This window comes from Lynx rufus, unplaced genomic scaffold, assembly GCF_022079265.1.
Source record: "Lynx rufus isolate CCGP_SWC_20201006 ecotype Redwood Valley unplaced genomic scaffold, mLynRuf1.p SCAF_2, whole genome shotgun sequence".
Lineage (NCBI taxonomy): Eukaryota > Metazoa > Chordata > Mammalia > Carnivora > Felidae > Lynx > Lynx rufus.
Genome location: NW_025814834.1, coordinates 159,245,165 through 159,267,449, shown reverse-complemented (window position 1 = coordinate 159,267,449; position 22,285 = coordinate 159,245,165). Strand labels below are relative to the sequence as shown.

General features: G+C 35.9%; 1 protein-coding gene across 1 annotated transcript in view; it reads left to right on the top strand.

The window, feature by feature from the left end:
* The first annotated feature begins 1,309 nt into the window (after positions 1 to 1,309).
* The window catches only part of MSH4 (mutS homolog 4), a 95,777-nt gene continuing 74,801 nt past the window's right edge, over positions 1,310 to 22,285 (top strand). The window contains exons 1-7 of the mRNA XM_047082623.1: positions 1,310 to 1,550; positions 3,113 to 3,295; positions 9,065 to 9,225; positions 10,548 to 10,658; positions 15,154 to 15,269; positions 16,140 to 16,313; positions 20,839 to 21,011. Of these exons, the coding sequence (XP_046938579.1) occupies positions 1,310 to 1,550; positions 3,113 to 3,295; positions 9,065 to 9,225; positions 10,548 to 10,658; positions 15,154 to 15,269; positions 16,140 to 16,313; positions 20,839 to 21,011 (1,159 nt within the window). The remainder of the gene's footprint in view (positions 1,551 to 3,112; positions 3,296 to 9,064; positions 9,226 to 10,547; positions 10,659 to 15,153; positions 15,270 to 16,139; positions 16,314 to 20,838; positions 21,012 to 22,285) is intronic.

The window sequence follows — 22,285 nt, the reverse complement described above, 5'->3', positions numbered from 1 at the left end:
GGAGGTAGAGTGAAAGTGATGGTTCACTTAGACCTCATTCACCAATGTCCATTTTTAACATTTTGAAGAAAAGGTGCTTAACATGAGATTGTTGAAATGAAATTATTTTGACAGTTAACTAATTTGAAGAGTTTAGGATGAATTGCCACTATTTTGATTGTTCTGAAAGTTTGAAATTGGATAGAACATAATATTTAAATGGTGCCATTGGAACTGGGTGAACTAGGCTGTAAACACCTGATTTATTGAGGTAACAGCTGCCTGAAATCAGTTTTTACGTAATGTTGCATTAGTTTCAGGTGTACAACAGTGACGTCACAAGTCTGTACTTAAACGCTATGTTTAGTAATATTGAAATGTTTTTCACGTTTATTTTTGAGAGAGCACCAGCAGGGGAGGGGCAGAGAAGATGGAGACGCGGAATCTGAAGCAGGCTCCAGGCTCTGAGCTGTCAGCACTGAGCCACCCAGGTGCCCCTGTTTAGTAATGTTTTTAAGTATCTTCTAATAGTATCCAGAGTATTTTCTCAATCCTAGCTTCTCTATGAAGTTGGTACTGCTACTTCCATAGTCAAGAAAAGTAAAAGGCCCTGAAAGTCATTTGTTGCAAAGCTAGAGCTTGGATTTGTATAGTCTGTTCTTAACTAATTCATACCTACAGTATATTCATACCTACAGTATGAAAAATAGAGAACTGTGGGAGAGAGCTCATGTTTTTTGACCTGGTTCTTAGGGCACTGTGTATATAGTTCTGTGCTTAATGGGTGAAGGGCAATCTTGTGATCAGCCTTGTGGATACTGAAGCTGTAGGAGGTTCGTGGCACTTTTCTGTGTTTTGCTATAGAAGCAGTGTTAGGCTGAAAACTGAATTTGTCTCCACCAGCAGGCGTTGAGTGTGCAGTGAGGGAGAGTTTGAAAATTTAAAAAGAATTTCAAAAGCGTATTTGAGGGTATGTGGGAAATGTTAAAAAGCACCAAACCCCTTTAGTAAAATAGAGTGCTGTGGTAACTAACAATGGGGCTACCAAATTGGATGGACATCGATGGGCTCTGAAGAATTTGGTTCAGCCGAGTTGTGCCTCATTAAGCTCAAAGCCACAAAGCCAAATCCTGGGAGAGGTGGAGGCACTGGACACCGGTGGGGGTAGGATCCCAGGTGTGGATGGGGGAAGTTGGGGTCGGTGCGCCTGCGCGCTGGGGCTCTGTGCGTCTGCGCACGGGGCTCCAGCCTTGTTCTTCGACGCTTCCGTACTTCGGGGCGGTGACGCCACTCAGAAATCCCAACCTTCTGTCTGGAAAGATTCGTGAGGATGCTGAGGCCTGAGGTCTCGTCAACCTCGTCTTCTGCCCCTGCGGCTTCCCCCGCATTGGGAAAGGCTAGAATTCAGGGTCGTCGCTATAATTTCGGACTCCAGGAGACTCCTCAGAGCCGCCCTTCAGCGCAGGCCTCCGCGTCCACACCTCCGGGCACGTCTGGAGCCGCCGGCGACCAGAGCAGCAGCAGCAGCAGCAGTGTCCATGGCCACCCGCCCCGTACCCGACCAGCCCAAGGCAAGGAGTGGTTGGGTGGAGTCACCTGTCAGCCGGAGGTCTGCAGCATCTGGAGGTTCAGGGGGCGGGGGTGGGCGATTACCACAGAGAAGGTTCCGTTGGGATTTGGAGGATGAGAATGGGGTGCTCTAGGAATTTGCTGGGTCTGAGTGACTGGACTCGGCAAACTGGTTTTATTACAAGGCCGCAATGGTAAATGGCTCAGTTCTGAGGAAGACTGAAATAACTCACGGTGTAATGCCCCGCCCCAAGTATATGACAAATGGGAGAATTTGTGCAAGAGTTTGGTGATAGCAATGCTAAACCGCTTGGCTCCTAAACTAGGATAGGACGAAAATAGATTTTTTTAAATTTAATGGTTATTTATTTTTGAGAGAGAGAAAGAGCACAAACAGGGGAGAGACAGAGAGAGAGGGAGACACAGAATCCGAAGCTGAGCTGTCCGCACAGAGCCTGACGCAGAGCCCTACCGGGAGCTCGAGCCTAAGAACCGCGAGACCATGACCTGAGCTGAAGTCGGAGGCTTACTTAACCAACTGAGCCATCCAGGCGCCCTGAAAATAGATTAAATTTAGCGTTTCATCTAATTCAGTTGAATAATATGTTTAAGTAGTTTAAAAATGTATGTACTTCAATGCGAGTTCGACTTATTTATATTCGGACAACTCTCTCTTCGTGGAAAAACTGACAACTCTGATATATCAGTAGGAAAGTTCCCAAACAGGGAAATGAATCCAAATGAATTTAAAACTTTTGGGGGGTGCCTGGGTGGGTCAGTTGGTTGAGTGTCCAACTCTTGCTTTCAGCTCAGATTGTGATCTCCGGGTTCATGAGATCGAGCCCCACGTCGGGCTCAGTGCTTCTCTCTCTCTCTCTCTCTCTCTCTCTCTCTCTCTCACCCTCTCACCCCCCCCATAAATAAATAAATAAACACATTTAAAAAGTTGTTAAAACTCTTGTACTATTTGCATGGCAAGAGAGAGTTTCAATGAAGTCAAATCAGTCCAAGAAAAGAAGTCTCATAATTGCTATACAAAGTAAACATCTGGTGTATTTGAAGAGTAGAGGGTAGTTTATGATTTTATCAAGAGTAGTCTCAGCTTGTAGAAGCACATTAGCAAGCACTTTCCTTATATTTTAGTACCAGATTATTTATCATTAATGCCATTAAGTTTGTCATAATTGGCTATTTTTTTAAAGTTGTTATCTGGGGCGCCTGGGTGGTGCAGTCGGTTAAGCGTCCGACTTCAGCTCAGGTCACGATCTCGCGGTCCGTGAGTTCGAGACCCGCGTCAGGCTCTGGGCTGATGGCTCGGAGCCTGGAGCCTGTTTCCGATTCTGTGTCTCCCTCTCTCTCTGCCCCTCCCCCGTTCATGCTGTGTCTCTCTCTGTCCCAAAAATAAATAAACGTTAAAAAAAATTTTTTTTTAAATAAAATAAAATAAAGTTGTTATCTGATGAACTTTCATAGAAAGTGAACATGATACAAATTACAGCGATTAAAACATCATTGTATATAATTCTGAATCTTTAAGAATTGATATTTCATTTTTCAAATTTAGGTTCATATTTTGGAAACAAAAGATCTAATGCAGAAAACATATTTGCATCAAATTTTACTTTTGGTACAAGCTCATCTTCTGCACGAGATAGTAATTATCCTCAAATACTAAAAACTCCATTGTCTGCTGGAAATCCCCAGAGATCAGGTTATAAAAATTGGACACCACAAATGGGATATTCAGGTAAAATGAGTGGAATGTTGACCTATATGACCTTTTGAAACTTTTAAGATTTATAAGTTAGGGTAGTTAAATTCACTTGAAGTTATTTGTAATTGATATGGATGACTGAAAAAAACACATCAGTTTACATCTATCCATAATTTGAGGTTAAGTTAATGCTACATAGTTTCTGATATTATTTTAACTGTCTGCATTATTTTAACTATTCTGACAAAAAGTAAATGAAGGAGAAAACTCTCTTATACATGATGTTTATTTAAATTTAGAAATTGATCCTGCTAGTACATCCTGTGGGTTTTTTTATACTTACATTTTAGTTTTTATATAAATCTACTAGATTTTCTTGAGGGGAAAATGGATGAACTAATTTCTTCATGTGTAAGCATTCTCTAAGGTACATTCAGTGAAATTGCTTGGATATAGTGTTTGTGAATGTATACATTTACAAGATAATGACGAATTGTTTTTCTAAGTACTTCTACCAGGGTACATTACTGGCAATGTATAAGAGTTCTTGTTAATTTACATCCTCTCCAACATTTTGTATTGTCAGACTTAATATTTACCAGTCCAGCACTTGTAAGATACAACCTAATTGTAGTTTGAGTTGGCATCTTCCTGGTTATCAATGAGGCTGATTACCTTTTTTTTTTTTAAGTTTATTTATTAATTTTGAGAGAGAAGAGAGAACATGCGTGCTGAAGGGGCAGAGAGAGAGAGAGAAAGAGAGAATCCCAAGTGGGCTAGTGCCCTATGTGGACTTGAACTCACAAACCTCTAGATGGTGATCTGAGCTGAAGTCAAGAGTTGAACACTTAACTGAATGAGACACCCAGGCACCCGAGGCTGGTTACATTTTGTTGCTTTTTGACCATCTAGCTTTCATTTTTTGTGAAATGACTGTTTGTGTGTTTTTCCCATTTTTCTTTACTTTTATTTTCTAGATTTGTAGAAATTCCTTATATATCTAAATATATATTCAGAGTACATATTCTTTTTGATGAGTACATTTATTGGGTATATCTTCCCTAGGTTTGTGACTTCTCTTCTTTCCTCCTTTTTTTATGATGTTCTTTGATGAACAGAAGTTCTTAATTTTATACATTAGTAAACATTTTGTCTCCACTTGTAAATGTCTTTTACAGTTGTAAATATGTATAGTTTATATGTCTATTAGGTCATCTTTTTTTTTTTTTTTTAAGCTCTCTGCCCAGCGTGGGGCTTGAACTCATGACCCTGAGGTTAAGAGTTGCATGCTCTACTGACTGAGACAGCTAGGTGCCCCTATTAGGTTATTTCTTTAATTGTGTTAAGTCTGTATTACTAAAGACTTGTAGAGGTATATTAAAATCTCCCATTATGATTGTGGACTTGTCTATTTTCTCTAGTAGTTCTGTTAATATTTTGCCTATTTTGAAACTATTTCATTATTTTTTTTAATTTCTTTTGAGAGAGAGAGTGCATGCACACATGCATACAAGCAGAGGAAGAGCAGAGAGAGAGAGAGAGAGAGAGAGAGAGAATCCTAAGCAGTAGGGCAAAACCAGACATGGGGCTCCAACCATAAGATCATGACGTGAGCTGAGATCAAGAGTCAGTCACTTAACCAACTAAGGGGTGCCTGGGTGGCTCAGTCAGTTAAGTGTCCATCCCACTTTGACTCAAGTTCCTGAATTGGGCTGGCTCAGTGCTGATGGTGCAGAGCCCGCTTGGGATTCTCTCTTTGTCCCTCTCACGCTGCCCCTTCCCCTCCCCCACATGTGCTCTCTTTCTCTCAAAATAAATAAATAAACTTAAAAAAAAAAAAAAAGACTCGGACACTTAACCATCTGGGCCACCCAGGCACTCAGAAGCTATTTTAATAGGAGCATAAAAATTTAGCATTGTTCTATCTTAGTATTAAAAGATTCTCTTCATCTATAGATACAGTTTTTGCCTTAAAAGTTTTATTTTGTCTGCTATTAATTTAGCAGTTCCTTTTCTTTTGGTTAGTATTTATAGGATGTGTGTGTATATATATATACAGACACACACATACATATGTATATATGTGTGTATATGTATATATATGTGTATACATATATGTATATACATATATATGTATATATATATGTGTGTGTATATGTGTATATATATATATTTATTTATTTTTTACTTCCAAACTTTTACCCTTAGGCCTTTTACATGGTATTTCCTATGCTTAGAAACTCTTTCTTCTCTTCTTCATATAGTCAACTCTTATTTATTCCTCAAGTCTAAGCTTAAATGTTATTCCTTTCAGAAAGCTTTCTGTGATCCTGTAAGATTAGCTTGAGGCTCCCTGCTATGTGCTGCCATTTAACTTTGCATTTTACTAATAGTATGGGTATTTTAATTATCTTTTTTCTCTATAGCACTATGAAGGCAGAGACTATAGCAGTCTGGATCCAATCTGAAGATAGAACCATATGGTGATTTAAACAAGGGAGATTTAATGTAAAGAATTATTAAATTATAATAAAAGAATCACTATAGGTTATAAGAAAACTCTGTTAGGTGCCCTAGGGCTGAGAGGAGGCCCAAGAGGTCATACTTGGAAGCAGGCCCTTTCCAGGAGCCATTTCCAAGTCTGAGGTATAGATCTCCTTGGAGAAGGTGATATTGACCCTATTGAATACCAGAGGATACAGATTGGCCAGAAAAAGCTGGTTTACTGTCCCACTGGGGAGTGGTGCTATATAGGGCATTTAATGTTTATCTCTTCTGTTGGCAGGTTAGGTACTGACAGTGTGGTTGACCAGGTCAGTCTTGTTAAGAGGAAGTTCATGATGTTGAGCCCATGCATATCTTTGACACCATGGCTGCTTTGTTCATAAGTCTACTAAAGAAGCACTGGGGTGGCTGGGAAAAGAGGCTAATTGAAGTCCATAGAGTTTATCATTGTCTACCTGATAATTGAGAGTCTTAATTATCTAGGGCATCTAGTAGATGCCCTTTAGTGGGCATTCACATGAAACACAAATATTTTCAGAGTTTATGCCCATTTAAAGAGGCCCATCTGCATACATTTCCCCCAGATTTCCTTGACATTATCTTCCAATCTTGTTTCTTCCAGGTCCCTGACTGCCCAGCTAGATCATTACCAACTGCTTATGAATGAGTCTAAATCTATACTTCTGGTACAGTACTACCTCATTCCAGACATGGTAGACAACCAAATGTACTCCTCAAAGTTCTGCTCATATGAAAGATCAAAATGAACAGAACAGCTAAAAAAAAATTAGAATAAAATAATAATGCATATCAACTGTCTCAGTGAAAGAGGAGTTTCATAGCAAAAAAGCAATGGAGAAATTATTAAGGAAAAGATTATCTATACAAAAGCAGAAATCTTTGAGATACCAAATCAAGATTGGTAGCAAGTATAATTCATTGTAATTGATTTATAAAATTCTCATAAATGAAAAACATTAAAATTTAGTAAAAACTCTATAAGGACAAATATCTCAAAATAAAATATAGAGGGGTACGTGGGTGGCTCGGTTAAGCGTCCGACTTTGGCTCAGGTCATGATCTCACAGTTTGTGGGTTTGAGCCCCATGTCGGGCTCTGTGCTGACATCTCAGAGCCTGGAACCTGCTTCAGATTCTGTGTCTCCCTAACTCTTACCCCTCCCCTGCTAGTGTTCTTTCTCTCTCAAAAATGAGTAAACATTAAAAAAATTTTTTTTTAATTTTAAAAAAGGAGGAAAGAAACTTCAGAATTAAGAAAAAAAATTTCTTTAAAAAGTAGAAAACAGGGGCGCCTGGGTGGCGCAGTCGGTTAAGCGTCCGACTTCAGCTAGGTCACGATCTCGCGGTCCGTGAGTTCGAGCCCCGCGTCAGGCTCTGGGCTGATGGCTCAGAGCCTGGAGCCTGTTTCCGATTCTGTGTCTCCCTCTCTCTCTCTGCCCCTCCCCCGTTCATGATCTGTCTCTTTCTGTCCGAAAAATAAATAAACGTTGAAAAAAAAAATTATAAAAAAAAAAAAAGTAGAAAACAAATGGATATATTAACTTATGTTAAATTTTGATAGTAATTTTCAAAAATACAAATTTAGTATCAGTCCATTAAATTACCCAATATTACTACTACTACTACTAATCCATTTCAGAAGTTAAGAATGGTAAATATACAGTAAAATTGGTTTATCTCCTATACTACTGATGGAATTGGGGGAAAAAATCAGTACAGGGGCACCTGGCTGACTTGGTTGGTAGAGCATGTTGCTCTTGATTTCAGGGTGGTGGGTTTGAGCCCCACATTAAGTGTAGAGATTACTTAAACTTAAAAAAAATCGGTACAATTCTGAAAGAAATCTGACAATATATAGGAGATCCTTAACAAATGGTGGTTTTCCTTTGTTCCAGTGATTGACTTCTAAGGATCCATTTTAAGGAAATAATAAGAGCTTTAGGCACTAGGATGCTAATTATATCAGCATGACAGTGTAAGCATTCTTTTAGAAGTTTAAGGGAGGTATCTTCTGAGTGTACTGAATTTTCACTGGAAGTTAGTCTTTATTTTCCAATTAAAAATAGGAAGGTCATATGTTATTGCAGAACTTAAAATGATTTCATAGATCTAATATAAACTTGATCATAATGTATAAGCTCGCTTTCAGTTCAAGATCTAGCTAGACACAATAAATTTTTGAATGAACTCTTAACCACTGAGTCGGATAACATAAATGGATAATTTTGTAGACATTGTAATAGAAGGGTAGAAAAGAATCTAGGTCAGGAAGGGATAAGAGGGGGAAAAGGGTCTATTGAAAGATTGACAAGGAAATCAAAGGTAAATTTGTTTTTTGACAATAAAATTTTACACATTTTTTCATCCATGGATAATGTCCCATATTTAAGTAATTTCATATGCTTTACAAAAAAACCCTTCTATGTTATTGCATTTAATTCTTATAACAACTTTGTGAAAAAGGTTTGGTATTTCTGGTTTACAGATGAAGAAATGGTAGCTTTATTATGGTTAAACAACTTACCTAAACGTTCATTGTTTGGAAGGCATAGATTTCAAAATCTGTAATATATGTAAAGGTTAGGAGCATCAGATTTGGAGCCGGGCTGCCTGTGTGCAAATTCTGACTCTACTAGTTCCATCCATGCATCAGTTTCTTTATAAGTAAATGGAGTAAATAATGATATCTATTTGATAGAATTGTGACAAATTAATTAATCCAAATAAAGAATTTAGAGTAGTCTTGACACATTAATAAAGTATCTAACATTACACATTTAATACACAATACATATAATTGGAGTTTATAGTTGTATAATATTTTATTTTTTATAAAATGCATTCATATATATATAATCCCATTTGATTCTTTCAGCCAGCTCTTGAGTTGGGCAGGGCAGTTATTACATTATGCCTTGTAATTTTTGATTACTTATTATGAAATAATTTGCTCAAATTCATATAGCTTTTAGACGACAGAGTAGGATAAATAGGTTTTCTGATCCCAAATTCAGTGTTCCTTCATAACTCCATTCCAATAAATGCAACATAAGGCAGTATATAACTTCTTATTTTGAAGTTTTGGCAAAATATTTTGAGAGTTAACATTTTTATTTGGTCTGGATGTGAAAAGTTGTTTTTGATGAGGAACAAAAGGTTATTTCCTTGGATATTAATAACTGTGTCCTAAACTTGGTGCTTGGAATCTTCTGAGGAAAGAATGAGAAAGTACTACTATTAATGCTTATACATTTTCTTTTTACAAAATTTTTAACAGCTACATCCTCATCTGCAGTATCAATACACTCCCCATCAGTTATTGTAGCTGTTGTAGAAGGGAGAGGACTTGCCAGAGGTGAAATAGGAATGGCAAGTATTGATTTAAAAAGCCCACAAATTATATTGTCTCAGTTTGCAGACAACACAACATATGCGAAGGTAGGTATTAAACTCTTAGAAAGTGGTTGACTTACTCAGCAGCACGCAGATTTTCAAGTCACTGCTTTCCTAATTAGTTTACTTTTTCATGGAATAAAGGTAATTTACAATGCACCAATGTAGGTTACTCTGAGTTAAAATTGTTTTACATCTGATTTTAATTTTTTGAATGTATTTTGTCCTAAAAATAGTGTGCTTTGCTGTTACTTGAACATTTCAAATTACTGTTAGTTTCTAAAATTAACATCTTCAAATTAATAATTCCTGGTCTCATTCCCAAGACTGTATATTAGTAATGCCATCTCCAAAGGGTTGTTTCCACTGGACAGTATTTGAATTTTATTTTCCAGAGTTCCGGGAAATGGGTCTTTGAGGTCAGTCATAATTTAACCTCTTCTTGCCTTCACTTCCTATCACTTATCATTAATTTGGGCCACTGGCCTATTGTCATGGGAATTTCTGTCCCTTAACCAGGTGGAAGTAATCTGCTTCTAATCTCTATATTCTAAAAAGTTATTTGACCCAATTACTATTATTAAAATATATATATACATATATATATATACACACACACAATGTTATTTTCAGCATTTTATTCCTCTTTTTTCCTTTCCCTAATTCCTCTTTATGGTTTTTCAATACATAGGTTTCCTTTTCCTACCAGTAATTAATTTTTTAATATACCTGACAGCCTAAATGATTCTAGTACTGCATGCTATCGCCGGGTATTTCACATTTTTATGCAGTTTTAAAAAATAGGAAAAAAAGCTTTTTTAAAAATAGGAATGTTTGGCAGATTAAGAATTTCTGTGTCTAGAATGGTTCTAAGAAATGCAGCTATATTGTGAAAAGAATAAGTTGTAACACAGGTATTTCTCTTCGGTGTTTCTATACTGCTCAACTTCTAAGCTGTACCAGTGTGACTATATTGATTAAATCACCATAGTTACACTATTGAATGTATGTTTTTTATGGAGATAGATAAAATAACGAGTAGAAAAATTTATTTTAAAACATCTTATTTTAGGAATATATATTTGATAAGTTCAAATTAATTTTTTAGTTTAGAGCTGTTACAGATTATTGTGACTTAAAATATAGCCTATGTTTATGATATTTTATATTTGTAGTTATATAGAAATGCTTAATATATCATTATTAGATATATGTTTTTTAACTCAAATATATAATTAGAACAGCTGTAATTTTGTGTAACTATGTATTATTTTAAGTACTTATCTCTTAGAAAAAGTATGTCACTTGTTTGGTTTTAGAGAGTACCAAGCTTACATTTAAGAAATTATTTATTCAAATGATTTTAGGTGATCACTAAACTCAAAATTCTATCGCCTTTGGAAATAATAATGTCAAATACTGCTTGTGTTGTGGGGAATTCAACTAAGTTGTTTACTCTGATCACAGAAAATTTCAAGGTAAATGATTTTTATTCTCAATAGTAACACTCAAGGTCTTATTTATTTATTTATTTATAATGTTTATTTATTTTTGAGACCAAGAGAGATAGATCATGAGCAGGGGAGGGGCAGAGAGAGGGAGACAGAATCTGAAGGAGGCTCTGGGCTCTGAGCTGTCAGCACAGAGCCCAATGTGGGGCTCGAGCCCACAAGCCGTGAGATCATGACCTGAACCGAAGTCGGATGCTTAACTGACTGAGCCACCAGGCGCCCCAAGGTCTTTATTTAAAATCCATTCTAGGGGCGCCTGGGTGGCGCAGTCGGTTAAGCGTCCGACTTCAGCCAGGTCACGATCTCGCGGTCCGTGAGTTCGAGCCCCGCGTCGGGCTCTGGGCTGATGGCTCAGAGCCTGGAGCCTGTTTCCGATTCTGTGTCTCCCTCTCTCTCTGCCCCTCCCCCGTTCATGCTCTGTCTCTCTCTGTCCCAAAAATAAATAAACGTTGAAAAAAAAAAATTTAAAAAAATAAAAAAATAAAATAAAATAAAATCCATTCTATAATGGCATTCTGGAGAACAATAATTTGAGTAACTTTATATTTACCCTAAAGTACTAACTACAAGTCCTAAGCTAAGGGACTATTAATACATAAAATAAAAAAATGACAGGACATCCACTTACTTGATTTGGCACCCTTGATCTACTTAAAAAATTTTTTTAATGTTTATTTATTTTTGAGAGATAGAGACAGAGCCTAAGTGAGGGAGGGTCAGAGAGAGAGAGAGAGAGAGAGAGAGAGAGAGAGAGACAGAATTTGAAGCAGAGGGAGACACAGAATTTGAAGCAGGCTCTAGGCTCTGAGCACAGGGCCCCACATGGGACTCACACCCCTGAACCACGAGATCATGACTTGAGCCCAACTTGGACACTCAACTGACTGAACCACCCGGGCGCCCCTTGATCTACCTTAAACAAAAGGGAAAATATTTCAGATAATGAGGTTTCTCAGAGTATATAGAAAGTAGATCCTTAGAGGAAAAACAAAACAAAACAAACTGAATTTCCTTAGGTAGAGCTTTGTGGAAACTAGTTATTGTGCTGCCAGACTAGTTGAAATTGAGGTTCTTATTCTAGGGAATAGCACTATCAGCAAGTACTTTTCCTTTTAGAGAATTTGATCTGTATTACAGAATTGTTTCAGCTTCCCCTGGTAGCATGTACTCCTCACAGTTAGCCTACTGCTCTAAGCCTCCATCTGTGGGACTGTGACAGATAAGTGCTCGGAAACTTTATCCAGCGAATGTTCTCCCTCTAAGCCAGGACGTCTCCGACATGCAGTTTATCTCTTTCCTCTAGCAAATGTTTTGTGGAATGGGGGTTGTAGTTCCCTAATCAAGTAGGTAGCATTGCAGTTGGAATAACACCTCAGGAGTGCAAATTATTTTCAGAATATACTATACTTTGTTATGTCTATAGCCTTATCTTTAACACATTTGGCATCAAGCTGTGATTTAGATTCCAGTGTAGTTGTTAATATATTCAGCATCTGCAATCATTTAAGTTTTCTTGTCATGCTCTTAGAGATCCTGTGTAGCTCAGCTGTCTTTGACTTATTGCTAGAAATGGCCCCTATTATAAATCTGTTCTTTCTATTATACAGACCTCTTTACCTGTTATCTCTTTTATTCATTACTTCAAACTTCTTTTCATCACCTCTATTTATATATACTTTTCTAACTTTTGTTATTTTGCTCTGCTTAAGCATTCCAGGTTTTTGGGTTGTTAAGTAACAGAAATTCAACTTACACTAGCTTAAGTAAAAAAAAAGGAAGTGGGTGGGAATTTATTGATTTATGTAACTGAGAACCCAAATGAATGATTGGGTAGGTCTTATCCCCTACTCCCATCCTTACCACGATTTTTTTTTTTTAAGAACACTAAATCATACTTTAATCCTGTTGAAGGAAATTTGTGCTAAAATTACCTTGGGATGACATGTTTTTAAGAATATACATGGTATAAAGGTATAAAGCAACCAGCTTTGGGATGATTTGGACTGTCAGCCTGCAGTTACTTGGGCAACACAGGCATTACATTTTTGACATTTAGTTATCCCCACTTGCAAAACAGAAATCACAGTTACTATCGTATAATTAGCTTTACATTGTCAACATTGTTCAGAACATTTCGAAGAATTTTGCTAAAACAGAGAACACAGGCTATCTCCATAGCTTATTTAAGCCTTTTCCTATAAGCTTTTGTTATGTTGCAAAAAATATATATACTAGTACAATTTAAAGTTTTGCCAATTAACTGGTCCTATCATATTATTATTAAAATATGTAATTCAGAAATATTTTTTTTTAATTTTATTTTTTATTTTTTAAAGTTTACATCCAAATTAGTTAGCATTTAGTGCAACAATGATTTCAGGATTAGATTCCTTACTGCCCCTTACTCATTTAGCCTATCCCCCCTCCCGCAACCCCTCCCGTAACCCTCAGATTGTTCTCCATATTTATGAGTCTCTTCTGTTTTGTCCCCCTCCCTGTTTTTATATTATTTTTGTTTCCCTTCCCTTATGTTCATCTGTTTTGTATCTTAAAGTCCTCATATGAGTGAAGTCATATGATTTTTGTCTTTCTCTAATTTCACTTAGCATAATACCCTCCAGTTTCATCCACGTAGTTGCAAATGGCAAGATTTCATTCTTTTTGATTGCCGAGTGATACTCCATTGTATATATATACCACATCTTCTTTATCCATTCATCCATCGATGGGCATTTGGGCTCTTTCCATACTTTGGCTATTGTTGATAGTGCTGCTATAAACATGGAGGTGCATGTGTCCCTTCAAAACAGCACACCTGTATCCCGTGGATAAATGCCTAGTAGTGCAGTTGCTGGGTTGTAGGGTAGTTTTATTTTAGTTTTTTTGAGGAACCTCCATACTATTTCCCAGAGTGGCTGCACCAGCTTGCATTCCCAACCATTTTTTTTTAAATTGTAGACAGATTACCTCTGTGAGTTTTAAGATGATTATGATGGCTCCAGATTGATGTCATCTCAGCTTAGCTAACTCAGAGAAAAAATATATTCTTTCTTCTGGTGTCCATATATAAATTCCAGGGAAGGACCCCAATAGGTCCTACTTTATTCACATTCCCACATGTTAGACTAATCACTATTTCTCAGGGTAGAAGCACTGTGATTGATTAATTTCTGGTCATTTGCTTTCTGTGGGGCACAGAGCACTGTAATTGACAGTCCTACCAAAACCACATGGAATGTAAGATAGATGAGCCCTTCAAAGGCAAAAACAACATACATTTACCACACTTGAGATATAGGATAGTATGGCAGAGTGCTTATGAATAGAGGAGTCAGAATGTGCTTGTTTCAGATCTTGACTCTGCGTGACCATGTGCAAGTTGAGTGACCATGTGCAAGTTAAGTTACTTTTTTTTTCCATCAATAATCTACCTTTTAGAGAATTGGTATTTTATGTAAGGTAACTAGAGAAATGACCTCATTGATAAGTTTACTTTTGGGCAAAGTCCTAAAGAGGTGAGAGAGAGAGAACCACAGAAGTATTTGGGGTAAAAGTATTAACTTTTTCAGTATATTTTTCAATATCATCATCATTACCATACTTACCATAAAAATTATTTCATTAAATGAGAAGCAATATGAAGTGGAAGGACTTTGTAGGCAGAGAAATCTAGTTTCAAGTTTCATCTCTGGCATATATCAAATGTATGGTGTTAGAAAACCTACTTTTAGAATTTATTTTTAAGACAATTATAGTTAATACAAGACTTATGTCAAAGGGTATTGTGAAAGACTAGCTGAAATAACTTAAAACAATTTTGGTGCATAAGAAATTCCCTACCTCCTCATTTTTTTCCCTGTCTTCTAGCTCTTTCATAGTCCATTGTTATTCTATTACCTTTCTTACCTATTATCTTTATTCAGAGTAGGTAAACCTTTTACTCTACAACTCCATGCTTTTTTTCCTACTCTTTTTAAAAAGTTCCTTTATCTCCTTTTCTTTATTCTAAATAAATTCATCCCATGTAGGTAGCATCTCCTAGATTTGGTGGCTGGAATTGGTGTTTGCAGTCTCAGCAACTAATATATTAAAAGGATCTACTCTAATTATGTTAGAGTATGTAAGACTGAAAGTAAAACCTGGGTGGTGATGCTGCTGTAGAATAAAATTAGTAGAAGGCAGAGATTCTCATGTTTATTTTTTATTATTGTACCTACCATATTCAGTTATATGTCATATGAGTATGGTCTAATAAGAGCTATAGATTACTATAATTCACTTAGCAAAACAGTCACTTTTTTTCGTAAATAAGAAAATGTCCTATTTAACTCTGGAAGATAATAAATAATAAAAAATAAACTTTATATGGTATTTATCCGTATACCTACATGTATTTCGGAAAGCAGTTTTGGGCAAATGCATGAAACTTAAAATTTATTTTGAAATTAAAACTTCTTTTCAGAACGTTAATTTTACTACTATCCAAAGGAAATACTTCAATGAAACAAAAGGACTAGAGTACATTGAACAGCTATGCATAGCAGAATTTAGTACTGTCCTAATGGAGGTTCAGTCCAAGTAAGTTATGACTCAATGAAAGTAATAAATCTCTAGTTTGGGTTCCATGAGAGCAAGGTCTTTTATCTTTTTTTTTCTCTGCTGTATCCTTACAAAAGTCTGGCTTATAATACATACTCAGTAATTACTAAAATAGTAAAATACTTAGCTAAAATTTATACACAAGGCATATCTTGGTAACTTAATTTGTATTGAATTTCTCCAAATAAGTCATAATCTGTGGCCATTATGGTTGCTGCTCACTTTACTTTGGACTGAAATGCTCAAGTAGCTACCGTAACCTAGAAATGTGAGACATAGAGCTGTATTCCTGTAACTTTGTACTCCTAAGAGACTCAGCTAAGACAGGGAATGATATTTTTAGGAAGGATATTTTTTAGAACATATTAAATAGATACTTTCTTTGAGCCAGGTTAGACTATTTGTTTACTCAGTTAATCACAGTGACTCCCATCATCAAGATCATGACAGTTTTCTATATATTAGAACTTCCTAATTCTACCTTTAAAGCTGTCAGACATTTTCAGCATTATTTAAATTCTTAGAATGGTACATCAAAAATTGACACACAATTGAATATTGTCTTCTAACACATGATTTATTGGAGTCCTTAGGTGTCAGACTTCAGAAAATTGTCTATTTTTATCAACTCTTATGTTTTAGAGGTTGTTTAGCTAGTTTTCAAAAGTAACACTTGGTGTGTTTTTTCCCTTTGAATTTAAGCAATGCTATGCAAGTATTTATAATTTTCCTAATATTGAGGTGAAATAAATGTTTTATTTTATAGCAATAATTTTTATTTATTGTAAAGATTTATTTATTGTAAATTTTTATTTATTGTATAGTGATGTATCTTTGGTCACCTTTCAGGTATTACTGTCTTGCAGCTGTTGCAGCTTTATTAAAATATGTTGAATTTATTCAAAATTCAGTTTATGCACCAAAATCGCTGAAGATTTGTTTCCAGGGTAGTGAACAGACAGCCATGATAGATTCATCATCAGCCCAAAACCTTGAATTACTAATTAATAATCAAGACTGTAGGTAAGATCATCCAATTTTTTTCTTAAAAAATGTATCAGTGTATTTTATTATGTCCTATTTTTCTATGAATAGTTACTTTACATTTTGAAAAATTGTAGAAATATTGAATAAACATATTTTTAATCATTGTACCATTGTTGCTGAACTGCTCAGATGTTTCACTAAGTCAAATTTTAGAAAGATATTTGTATGAAACAACAAAAAAACAATCCATTTCAAAACTAGGCAAAGGACTTGAATGGACATTTCTCCAAAGAAGATATACAAATGGCCAATAAGCACATGAGAAGATAATAAGTATCACTGGTCATGAGAGAAATGCAAATCAAAACTACAATTGCTACTTCCCAGCCATTAAGAGGTCATTATCAAGTAAATGGAAAAAAAATGTTTGCCAGGATGTGGACAAATTAGAACCCTGGTACATTTATGATGCGAATATCAAATGGTACAGTCACTTTGGGAAATAGTATGGTTGTTCCTCAAAAAGTTAAATATAGAACTACTGTATGATCCAGCATTCCACTTCTTTTTTTTTTTTAATTTTTTTTTTTAACATTTATTTATTTTTGAGACAGAGAGAGAGAGCATGAATAGGGGAGGGTCAGAGAAAGAGGGAGACACAGAATCCGAAACAGGCTCCAGGCTCTGAGCTGTCAGCCCAGAGCCCGACGCGGGGCTCGAACCCACAGAGCGTGAGATCATGACCTGAGCGAAGTCGGACGCTTAAACTACTGAGCCACCCAGGTGCCCCTCCACTTCTAAGTATATAGCAAAAAAAATTGAAAGCAGAGACTGAGATACTTGCACACAAATGTTCATAGCAGCATTATTCACAGTAGCCAAAAGGTGGAAATGAACCAAATGTCTAACAATGAGTGACTGACTAGATAAATGGAATAAGATATATAGATAATGTATAATGGAATATCATTCAGCCTTAAAAATGGGTCAAATTCTGATACATGCCACAAGATATATGGATTGTGAACACATTGTACTAAGTGAAATAAGCCAAACACAAAAGGAAAAATATTTTATAATTCCACTTAGGTACCTAGACTAGGCAAATCAACAGAGACAGAAAGGCAAAAATTATCAGGGACTGGGGACAGTTGGGAATGGGTAGTTACTATTTGGTGGATTCAGTTTCTGCTTGGGATGATGAAAAAGTTCTGGAAATGGGGAGTGGAAGTGGTTGTACAATACTGTGGGTATATTCAATGACACTGAATTGTGTGCTTAAAATGAAAAAATATAAAATTTATGTTGTGTGTTTTACCACAATGAAAAGAAGATACTGTATCCAGAATACCACAAAGTTGGAATAATGAGCTTTAAAAGCATCAAGTACAGGAAATTTAAGGGTCTATGTAATTATTTGAGAAGATAAAAATAGTTGATCAACTGGGTCTATGGTATATGACTAGATTGCTGGTTTTATTGGTTTATTATTAACTTTATTTAGAGTACCAGGAATATTGACGGTGAGCATGAGAGAGAGACAGAGAGAGAGATGTGTGCAGACAGACACAGTGTTTATAGATTTCATAGTGGGGTACTTAAAATAGAATTAAAATGTTAATAGAAAATAACATAACATGTGACGGTGTAGTGGGGATGTATTAACATGGGTTCAATTTGGTACAAATAATTAATGAGCCATGGTTTTTCTCCTTGAGGAATTACAATCTAGAGGAGACACATAGATGGCATTATTAGCACATACTAAGTATGGTGATAAAAGTTTGCATAAAAATGATGCATTTCTCATAGCAGAGAGAGAGAGTTAATTGGGCTTGGGTTAAGGGTTAAAGGAAAGTAATTAGGAAAGGCTTTCTAGAGGAGATAATACACGAGGTAAGTTTTGAAATATAAATGGGAGTTACCCAGATGAAGAAATAGGAAAGATGGTATGACAGTGAAAAACAAAGTCTTGAAAGCATAATTTTCAATGGAATAATATGCTATATACAAGGAAACAGTATTACGAATTGGTAAAGTACAGGCTGGGAGTAAGTAAGCTTGAAGTAGTTAAATCTAAGCTTCTGGTAATTAAATATAACATCAGTCATCAATGAAAGGGATAAACTTAAAATGATTATGAATTTTAATATTAAGAGTATTGATAGGAATAAAGAGCACTTTAGACAGTTAAAACCTTAAGGTGCTCAGTGCCAGTTTAGAGCCATAGTTGTTTAAATATCTCTGTCATTTTGTATGTTCTTATCTTGGCTTCACTTTCCATTATGTGAAATTGTCAGACATTATTTGCTGTTGTAAACTTAGAAACATAGGCTAATTTTGTTAATTATTTATATTCTAATTCTTAAGAGTAGTTTAGATCTATCCAGGACCTGTTGATACAACTTTTAGTAAGAGTGATACTGTATATACTACTTTTTATCTATCAGTATGGTGGTCTCAGTACCTTTGCAGTTCCATTGATTATTGATGGTCTAAAATTACAGCCTTAAAGAATTTATAGTTAATTGTAGTTATTATTTCTTTTCAGCTTAGCGAATAAGTAATATTTTTCCTCTTGCTACTTAAAAAGGGATTAAAATAATATCGAGAAAAATTTCTCTGTTACTTTCTATGTTACAATAACAGTAAATAGAAAGTCCATAACTAAGGCTGGTAATTATTACAAAATGTTTTATACTTTGTCACATTTCATAGTTCATCATTATTTATCATTATCATTGTCAAACATTGCTTGAGTTCCTGCTGTATATTAAGTGACAGGATATTTGACCTCTGGGAGGTCACATTATAGTTGAAAAGGAGAAATTGAGGTTTTTTTCACAGACTTGAGCCAAAGAATATCAGGTTAAAAGATAGATATTCTACCTCCTGAGCTATCTGAATAGCTTTAATGCTTTTATAGCTGGTAACCTGTTCAGTTTCACCCTTCAATTTCTATAGCAAATGGCAGGTTTGGGTGTGCTGCTCACTTCCTTTTTTCCTACAGAAGGCCAGTTCTCAAAAAGTTGAAAAAAAAAAAAAGTGCCTGTGCTGAAACCCCCAATCCTACTCCACCAGGACTTGGTTTGAGTAGTTCTTTAAAAATTTGTTTAAATTGATATACCAGGGGCACCTGGCTGGTTGGTATAGCATACAACTCTTGATCTCAGGGTTGTGAGTTCGCCCACATGTTGGGGGGTAAAGTTTACTTAAAAAAAAAAATACAGATATACCAAAAATCTACTAAGAGTCATTCTAGTTTTCTCTCCTTTTTCAACTCATATTCAACCCAGATTCAATCCACTACTAAATCCCCTTGAGTCAGCCTTTAGAATACATACCAATTCTGGATCACATCTTAACCATTTCCAAGGCTACACCCTAACCCAAACCTCTATCATTTTAGCCTGGACTATTGTAATAGCCCCTAACTTGTTTCTCTGCCTTCTTTTTACCCTCCTACACTTAGTCTGTTCTTGATCTAGTGGACAGACTGTGATCCTTTAGGAATCAGATCTTGGAACTGTCCTGCTAAAAATCTTCCAGTGGCTCCCATTACATTTAGAATAGAATCCAGTCTTTACCATGGCATACAAGGACTTATATGTCCTGACCTCTATCAACTTCTTTATCTCCCTCCATTCTTACTTTTACTTGCAGATTCCCACCAATCTTGATCTTCTTTTTGGTTCTGGAACCAGAAAGGATTGCTGGGCTTAAATTAGTGTTCTGATGGGCCCTTTTTAACTGATAACTCTTTTCTTGTTATTTACTTATTTGGAAACCTTGGACAAGTTACTTAATTTCTTTGTGCTTTGTTCCTTATCTTGTAAAATGTAAATATAACATCTACCTCGTAGTGGTTATTAGAATTAAATAAGTTGATATATGCAAAGTGCTTAGAACAATGCCTGGCACATGCTTAGTGTTCAGTATATGTTACCTGTTGTCAGCATCATCCCCATCCCATCATCATCTTTGCAACGATACCTTTTGAATTCAACTATCAAATACACATATAGGTCTTTCTCAATGAACTTAACTAAAGTAACCTTCCTGGTCATTCTCTATACAATCCTGTTTTGGTTGTTGGTTTGCTTAACGCTTTTCTGTACCTGAAATTCTTTTTTCTCTTTTACTTGTAGTTTTCTTCTTAAGTTAGAACAAAGTGATTATATTAAATATACATTTTTTTTCAGTGTGAAATTACTGATATCTTTCTATTATTGATGAAATGTCATGGGCTAGAACATTTTATATTAGTCTGAATATTATAGCTGACCTATGAGAAAATTCATTAAATGCAAGAAGATATGTCTATCCTTTGTTAATGAAAGCATGGTTCATTGATAGTGTACTTGGAAGCTTATTCAAAATATATATTCTCAGGCCTCATCTCAGACTTACTGAATTAGAAATCCCCATGTGATTTGTATGCACCTGAAAGTTTGAGAATCACTACTTTAGATGACAGGATTATTTAGAAAGTTAAATGGTAACTTTTATTTGGATTTTTCCTGTATAATTTATGAAATTTTCCTAATTTGTATTTTCAAAGGAATAATCACACACTCTTTGGTGTTCTAAATTACACTAAGACTCCTGGAGGAAGTAGAAGACTTCGTTCTAATATATTAGAACCTTTAGTTGATATTGAAACCATTAATATGAGATTAGATTGTGTTCAAGAGCTACTTCAAGATGAAGAACTCTTCTTTGGACTTCAGTCAGGTAAATGAATATAATCTAATTTTATGAATACAAATTATTTAATAAATACATTGTCTTCTTATAAGAATACTAGTCATATTGGATTAAGGCTCACCCTAATAACCTTATCTTAACTTGATTATATCTATAAAGATCCAATTTCCAAATAAGGTCACATTCAGATACCAGGGTTTAGGACTTCAAAATATCTTTTTGGGGGACACAGTTCAAGCCCGATAACATAAGGTAAGAGAATTGCCTTTTGCACCTGGCTATTTGTTCACTCATAGGGAAGTACAGTTCTCTTCTTAAATCTATGGGTGGGGACATCTGGGTGGCTCAGTCAGTTGAACATCCGACTGTTGATTTTAGCTCAGGTCATGAACCCAGGTTTGTGGGATCAAGCCCCATGTCAGGACAGCACAGAACCTGCTTGGGATTCTCTGTCTCTCTCTCTCTGTCTCTCTCTCGATCCCCCTCTCCCTCTCTCTACCTCCACCCCCTGCTGCCCTCCTTGTGCTCTCTCTCTCTCTAAAAAAAAAAAAAAAAATGTATGGGCGAAAGGAGAATATATATGCACTGCTCCCAGTCCAATTCCTGGTTCCTAGCAGCTTGATCAGTCTTTCATACACCCACCATCCTAGCCATCCCACCTGGTGTTCTGGTAGTCTAAACTGAAGTGATACATGAAAATCTAGAAGGCATTGGGAAAATGCCACAACCCCAAGATCAAGAATTACATGTTCCACCAACTGAGTCAGCCAAGTACCCCATGTGTAAATTTTTAAAGAAATAAGTTTCAGAGCTAAAAAAAAGAAGGAAAATACAAAGAAGTATGAAGAAAATTACTATAAAGAAAGGCAGTAATTCAATAAGGAGAGATATTTAGTAGTATCATCTTAATTGGAGTTCAAATAGAACTAATATGTGTCCATTAAACTTAACAATGGTGAACCTGTGGATGACTGTCTTAGGCTGGGTTCTTCAGAAGCAGATCCTGATATGAGGATTGATGTGAAAATGATTTATTAATAAGAATGTGCTTGTAAGAGAAAACAGGAAAGGAGAAAAAGACAGGGAAGGGGAGAAAAGCCAAGCAAAAGTATAATTTCAGGCAACATCCTAAATAAGGTAACTCCAACTGATACTTCTGGACATTAAGTTGCATTTTGGGTTTTCAGAGTGGGGCTTTCACACTCCCACTTCATTTAGTGACTTAAGGAGTGCAGGGCGCTTTTGGCCCTCTGCTTGAGAGCAAAGTGCTGTAACAGTCTAGGGGCAGGACTCCAAAAAGA